Source organism: Mitosporidium daphniae (assembly GCF_000760515.2).
Source record: "Mitosporidium daphniae strain UGP3 chromosome Unknown contig-178, whole genome shotgun sequence".
NCBI lineage: Eukaryota > Fungi > Microsporidia > Mitosporidium > Mitosporidium daphniae.
The window spans coordinates 1-6,996 of NW_013546647.1; the positions used below are offsets into that span (position 1 = coordinate 1).

The 6,996-nt window shown below is 41.9% G+C and overlaps 4 protein-coding genes across 4 annotated transcripts; 2 read left to right on the forward strand and 2 right to left on the reverse strand.

The window, feature by feature from the left end:
* Nucleotides 1–2,029: 2,029 nt before the first annotated feature.
* On the forward strand, nt 2,030–2,455 carry DI09_178p10 (uncharacterized protein; the record flags this gene model as incomplete). Its single annotated transcript, XM_013383388.1, has 2 exons — nt 2,030–2,182; nt 2,213–2,455. The coding sequence occupies 2 exons, from the start codon at nt 2,030–2,032 to the stop codon at nt 2,453–2,455; spliced, it is 396 nt and encodes a 131-aa protein (XP_013238842.1).
* Nucleotides 2,456–2,458: 3 nt separating this feature from the next.
* On the forward strand, nt 2,459–3,109 carry DI09_178p20 (uncharacterized protein; the record flags this gene model as incomplete). Its single annotated transcript, XM_013383389.1, has 3 exons — nt 2,459–2,573; nt 2,606–2,820; nt 2,849–3,109. The coding sequence occupies 3 exons, from the start codon at nt 2,459–2,461 to the stop codon at nt 3,107–3,109; spliced, it is 591 nt and encodes a 196-aa protein (XP_013238843.1).
* Nucleotides 3,110–3,676: 567 nt separating this feature from the next.
* Nucleotides 3,677–5,236, reverse strand: DI09_178p30 (uncharacterized protein; the record flags this gene model as incomplete). Its single annotated transcript, XM_013383390.1, has 3 exons — nt 3,677–3,811; nt 3,859–5,115; nt 5,174–5,236. 3 exons carry the CDS (start codon nt 5,234–5,236, stop codon nt 3,677–3,679), a joined length of 1,455 nt encoding a protein of 484 aa, XP_013238844.1.
* A 531-nt stretch (nt 5,237–5,767) lies between these two features.
* On the reverse strand, nt 5,768–6,238 carry DI09_178p40 (eukaryotic translation initiation factor 5A; the record flags this gene model as incomplete). Its single annotated transcript, XM_013383391.1, has 1 exon — nt 5,768–6,238. One exon carries the CDS (start codon nt 6,236–6,238, stop codon nt 5,768–5,770), a length of 471 nt encoding a protein of 156 aa, XP_013238845.1.
* Nucleotides 6,239–6,996: the final 758 nt, after the last annotated feature.

Below are 6,996 nucleotides of genomic sequence, written 5' to 3' on the forward strand. Positions count from 1 at the left end.
GTTGCCAATTTTCCACGGCTTTCTTGCTTTATATTTGTTCATAAGTTGGCACGCTGGTTTTCACTTTTATGGCTCCCGTAATGCTATCATGCAAACATGTGCGTAATTTCAATTAATGCATTTAGCTACCTCGTGCGTTTGTGTCATCAAAACGACTGGGGATTTCCTCAGCCTCCAACCCTAGGCCTTAAATTTAGCAATTTAAAATTTGATCCAATTCTACACGCTGTACAATAATATGACATCGCGTCTTGAACTTCTCAACGGAATGTTCCTGTCAATAGGGAAACAGAAGCATCTGCTAAATCAGGTGGAAAGCTCGGAAAAGTCTGTAGATGATTCGATTGAATTTCTTTTTGGCAAATTACGGGTATTTCGAATCTCCTTATCTTAGATATTGATAGCAGATATTAATGAGCTGGAAAAGGCGCAGGGAGAGCTGCAAATTGTGATTGAAAACCAGCAAAAACTCAAGGAAACGCTCAATGAAATGATTTCTGGCGTCAATATTTCCGATAAGTACTTTAAAGTTCTTATGAATGGTTCATTTGGCGATTCGTCCCACTTGAGTCTGATGCTCGAGGCTAGTGAGCGGCTTTTGCTTGCAACCAAAGATCATGAGAATAGTATGATGTCAAGCCTGCGGTCCATAAAAGAAAGAGAAGCTCATTGTGTCCGAATATTGGATTCGTTCTGGACGCGATTTTCCGAGTTTGTACAAACAGAACTTACTCGGATTTACCAGGCAAATTCATACAGCTTCAAAAGTAAGAGAGATATTCCCTACTTTGAAAACTGTAAAATGTACTATGACAAATCGCTTTTGAAATACTCCAACTTGATGCAGAAGCTGTTTGAAAATCAACCTCGGCTACATAGAGATGTTGAAGAGGTTTGTATGCTGCTCGTTTATTGCGTGTTTTGAGAACGCCTTCAAATTTTTTATGCTGTAGGATTATATCAAGTATGAGGGTGATTTGTATGCCATGGCTGCTGACCTTTGGATGGAATCTGCACGGTCAATTTGGCCGTCGAAAAAGTTTTCTGACGAAGCTCTTGCTCGGTCTGGAGGTACGTTTTGATGATGGTAATGTTTTCAGTCCCATCATTCGCCGTATTTTACGAGTTTTCTGCATCCTCGCTATTACAGGAGTCAAGTACCTCAGCAGAATGCTATCAGGGATATGATGCCTTGTCTCATGTTTTTTCCAAGTTTTTACGTGTAGCTCTATTTGCAAACCCTCGATTTGTGGATTTCATATGACACGTCGGAGAGGAAATTCTTGGAAACCTGGCTGGTGGCCCAAGATTCATTACAGTGCCAGAAAATAGAGTTCAATTGTCCCTCTAACTTTAGCGCCCTGTTGCATCGGCTACTGGGGACTTGGCAAATAGCGGCAGAAGAACTAGCCGATGCCGTAATTACATCAGGATCATTTAGGTATTGACGCCGTGAGAATAACTAACTCCAAAGGACCCTGACTCTATCGGCATTTATCGTGGAGCAGGAAAAAAACCTCAAAGGGTTGGATCTTTTTCATAAACACTCATCTTCATTCACAGAGGCCCTAAAAACGTTTTTTGTACGTTTTCATTCTTACGTGTCAGACCCAGCAAGTTAAAGCGATTGGCAGGCATCCCCCGTCTTGTCGAAAACGGACTGGGCTTAATGGGCCGTTGTGTGCCGTTAATGTAACCATGGGATCCGTTTATGCTAGAATATGTTTTTTTGGAGCAAAGCCATGTTTTCGTTGCCCCAAAATCAACGTGCAACCCAGAATGGTGAAAATAGCGAAACTCAAACGGAAAAGATTGTAAGGCGAGGAGTTTGGTCGCTTTTGAACACGTTAATTTGGCAGCTGATTAATTTTCCACAATCGGCCACCACGGAGAAAGAGAAAACCAATGTGCTTGTGTATCAGCTTGGTATGGCAGTCGGATTTTTACCATAGAAAACGGATTCTTTTTACTCCATCTTTTACAAGCTGGAAAGAATTGGATTGCAATCGATGACCAGGAGAAAAATGAAATGGAAGTATCTTTGAGCGAATGCATCAAGCAGGCATCTTCCTCTTATGCCAAGGCCTCCGCGCATAATATCTTGCGAGGCAGCGAGGACATTTCATATTCTAGTTCGATGAGTGCAATTGCTAAGGTTGTGTCAGGGTGGTGCCTTAAAGATGTACTGACAATTCAAATTCTCACATTATAGGTACGGAAGTGGGCCGAGGAGCTAAGAGCCAGAGTATCGAAGCATTTTAGCCCATCACGAAAAGTGCTTCCCGAACTGGAGGTGAAGATATGGAAGGAAATCGAGAAAGAGTCTTTAGCTATTTTCAAGTTTCTTTCCGAACAAACAGGAAAGAAAATCAGCCCTTTTAAGGATGAAGAGCTGGTACGCTTATTGAGAGATTTGCAAGAGAAAAAAGATTTGAATTTTATTATTAAAAATTAATCGATGAGTGGCAATCTTGTGCTTATTGAAAGTTCGTCCGCAATTGTCGTGGAGACCCATAAAAAGGCAATATCCAGAATACGGTTTAGCCCGTGCAGCTCCATGATAGCAACGTGTTGTAAGCTTAAATTGGGGATAATGGAATATTAGCATCTGACCGCACCATCAAGATTTATCATATTGATGAAGAGTGGAGGTGTATAGCGACTCTAATGGGACACTTGTTGGGCATTTCCGATATCTCTTGGTCCTCAGATTCTTCTTTACTGGCATCGGCATCAGACGATACCACTGTGCGGATATGGCAGATAAACTCTGCGTCCGATAAGGCGGATTCGCTTGTATTGAAGGGACATTCGGCGATCGTGTTTTGCGTTTGCTTTCATCCTTCAGGTCCTTGGGTTGCATCTGGATCTTTTGATGAGAGCATTCGCATTTGGAATGCCTGGAATGGTTGTTTTCTTTTCTGATGTTTTAGGAGAGTGCATTCGAATGATCTCCGCGCATTCGGATCCCGTGACGTCTCTTTGTTTTGCTCCAGACGGCACACAAATACTGGCCTCGTGTTCTTACGACGGGCTTGCCAGGCTTTGGGATTGCTCCACAGGCGATTGTCTTAGGACATTTATTGACGATAGAAATCCTGCTTGGTAAAGCCATATGATTTTTACCGTTTGTAGCTCATATATCACATTTACGCCGAATGGGAACTTTCTGTTGTGCAGTGCATTGGATTCTACCATTCGCATTTGGGATATTAAAAAAGGCACCTGCCCGATCACTATAAATGAACCCACGTATATAAACGAACGCTATTGCCTAACGCCGTGTTTTTACACTCGCAATGGCGATGGCGATGAGGGCCCAAATTACGTGGTCAGTGGAAGTGAAAATTCTCTTTTGCATGTGTGGGACATTAGCAACGCACCTGGTCAATGCGTATTGAAGAAGAAAATATCAACCATCACACATGGTGACGAAGGCGGGCCAAATAAGTCTGCCACCGTTTGTGGCCTCGATGAACGGCCTATTCTTGCTCTTGACATTTGTCAGAAAAGGTCACTGCTGGCGCTTTCTGTACTCGATGATAGACACCCCAATTTATCTGTATTTAGGATTGTCCCAGGCGCTCAGCATGGCTAATGTTTTATTATAAATTTTATGAGATATTAATTACAGCAGTTGCAAGCCATGAACCCCGGAACTGGTTGGGGAGAGTGACTAGTGAAGCAGATACATTTTCAGCTCAAATTTAATGCTTTTGGCCAGCTTTTCAACCACATCGTAACTGGCAAGGCATCGAAGCTTGATTTCGTCCAGCCTCTCCACTAAGTGACATCTCTCCAACAATCCCAGCTGGATCAGAAGCACAACCTAAACAGAAAAAGAGCATATTTTCTTACCTGACTTTGAACGCAAACATTTGGTGATGATGATGTCACATCAGGCTCGACAATATTAGAATAAATGGCAAGCATGCGCTCATAAACAAAAGCCTTGGCATCTTGGTATTGTGATACGCTGGAGACTAAAGGTCCCGAGCCAGCAGCTTTTTTAGCAATCACCAACTTTTTCCTGGAGTCCGAGACAATTCTTGTGCCTGAAGTAACGGCAAAATTGACGTCGCCAAAAATCCTAGAATCCAATTTGGGTGGATTGTGTGATGCCAAATAGGAGGCAATTAAGACATATTTTATAGTCTCCGGCAGCGTTGATAAAGGCTGGTATGGGGAAAACTGTTTGATTGGTGCTAAAGCGGGCGATGGCAATGTGTTCGAAAAATGAGGATTGTCGATCTCCGCAAAAAAATCAAATGGGCTATGGGCACAAAGGGCCTGGGAAAGATTGGCGTTGATTTGCTTGAAGTATGGCTGCATGGCTTTTATGATTTCAGCGGGTTGTGAATGCCGATATTTGGAGTCGGCACTGAGCATTTCATAAATGGGAAATAGAAGATTGTACAATTTTACCAGCTCTGGAAAGCAATGAGTAATCGGGAAGAAGATATCGATAAAGAATTTTATAAATTGGCTGGAGAGGAGCGGGGTTTCAGTGCTATGAGTGGTCAGAGATGCATGCGATGTTATTAATGTTGGAGGATGCGGCTGATCTTCTAGCAGAGTTGCCAGCTCTGTTTTTAAATATGGAGGGAAATATACAAAAATTGGCTCCGGAGCCAGGGCAAACCCGCTGTATTTATCCCAAGAAGCGGTACTTAGCCAGATATTGGTTAAAAAAACGGAAGAAGTGCTTACAATAGAAGGTAATTTAAATAAAATCGAAAAAAGTGTTGGGAAGATCGAGGAAAATCGATCCGAAAGCTTATAAACAACGTACAAGGGGACCATGTTTCTTCCCTCCATTTGTCGCTTGGAATCCTTGTGATGCATGGTATCGATGCATGAATTTATGATTTGAATGAGTTCGAATGCATGGCCACACACCTGGGGATTACTTTGTAAAAAATTGGCTGTAAATGCGCTACAAAGCATGGAAAGCAACTGCTTTTCATTGTAAATTTGATGCAAGTCAACAAACAGATGAAAATACCCAGCATTGCGATCAGATTTTCTGTGATCAAATAAAAAGTCGATTGCCAGTGATTTTCCTGTCCCAGTATCACCGTAAAGAAATAAATTTTGAGGGGGTGGCGTGCATTCCTAGCCATTAAAAATGCGCAAACTATACTTGGAATAACAGCTGGGACAGTGAACAAACTTGAAGCTCTCGAAATTTGGGCGGATTTGAAGGGCCGCTGCAACGAGCCTCGGCGATGGGCATTAAAAAAATTTATTAAGAATACTGGGGATAAATTTGGTGCTATGAATGCCGCCGGCGTTTTCCCTGCTGTTTCTTTTAATATCATGATAATATGACATTATGAAGCGGAGGCTAAAATATATCACTCTTATTGTAACGAATATGAGCACATTCTTTCTGTTTGTGAAAAATGAAACCAATGAGTAGCCAAGCGAACAAATTCCAGAAGAATATGGCAGAAACTCGGAATACAAACTGAGGATTATTTTCTCCGCGAGCGAATATAGTATTGACACCGCTTTGTTGGGTGGGTGCATTTGCGCCGAAGCCATAGTTTTTGTGCCTATTCCATAGGTTTTCGGGTCAAACAACCCATCCCACAGTGAATGGGAGCTGCAGACGAGTAGTGCAAGAGTTATCAAAGCCACAAGAAGAATGCTTCGCATGTGCATGGGCGTATACACGAGTATTAATCGAAATTCATAACACCGCCCAATAGAAGCATGGTGAGGACAACGAGGATGATTGGTTAAAATGGTTTATTTAGAAAATTTATGATTTTGGGGCTTCCTTGTACGACATTACGAGCTCTTCACCCATGGCAGAGACGACGGAAATCAGCAGCTCTTTTCCGTTATTAAAATCTTCCGTTATCTTCTCGCCCAATTCTCCCTCTGGGAGCTTGATATCATCCTTGGTATCTCCAGAGGGCTCCATGAGAGACAGGTAATTGCTGTCAATATTTAAAAGGGTGTACTCTGCACGAGTAACATTGGGAACATTCATGTTATGAGTGGAGGGGGAAAGCTCTTCATACTTCTTTCCGGTAAAAATATCGATCGCAACAAGGTGTACTTTGGCACTGCCGTGTTTCCCGGTTTTAGAGGTACTCATATCAACAATTTTGCATGGGCGATCCTTGATGACAACAAACCCGTTTTTTCTCAAGCTAGAACATTGAATGGGAAAGGTTTTTGATGCACCAGATACTGCATTATCGAACTCGTATTCTGCATCAGACATTTGTTGTAATAAAATTTGTACTTATTTTTGCAATACAGGGGGGGGACATGTTCACGTAAAGTTTAAATAGATTTTAATATTTACACCGTCCAGCCTTTTAAATGGACATTGTCAGGGAACACATAATTCAAGGCATTAAAGCTGGCGAGTATGCTCGGGTTATCGAAAAAGTGCAGTCAAGTTTGTAGCGCATTTTAATCCATTAGTCCTCAATGACTCTGCATATTTTGAGCAGACCACATCGGCACCAATGAAAAGGTGGCTCATTTATCAATTGGTGGCGGCCAAAATCGGGAATTCCGACGTCACTTCATGTGTTGACATACTTGCCAATGCTGAAGATTTGGATGAAAACCTGGTATTTCTGAAGGCATATTGTAATTATGTTTTGAAAAACTACGATGCTTGCCTGAGCATCTTTGAATCGTTAAGCGAAACAAATGTCAACTTTAGCATTTTGAAGGCGCAATACGTTAGTTATCTTTTATTGACAGTAGGAATTCAAAAGAGGGAATTTTGACGCGTGTACTGCCGATTTTTCCCGCCTATCGAAAATGGAGTCTTGCAGCGATTATAAAAGCTTACTTGAAACCAACCACCTTGCTGCTCTGGCAAAAAAGCATTCATTTGTTTATGCCGATGTAGAAGGCTCTCCTGTTGCCGAAAGTATGAGCAATGAATATGAGCTGCTGTACAACTCTTCAATCCTTCAAATAGCTTGCTTTAAATTTGATTCCGCACTCGAGTATTTTAAAAAG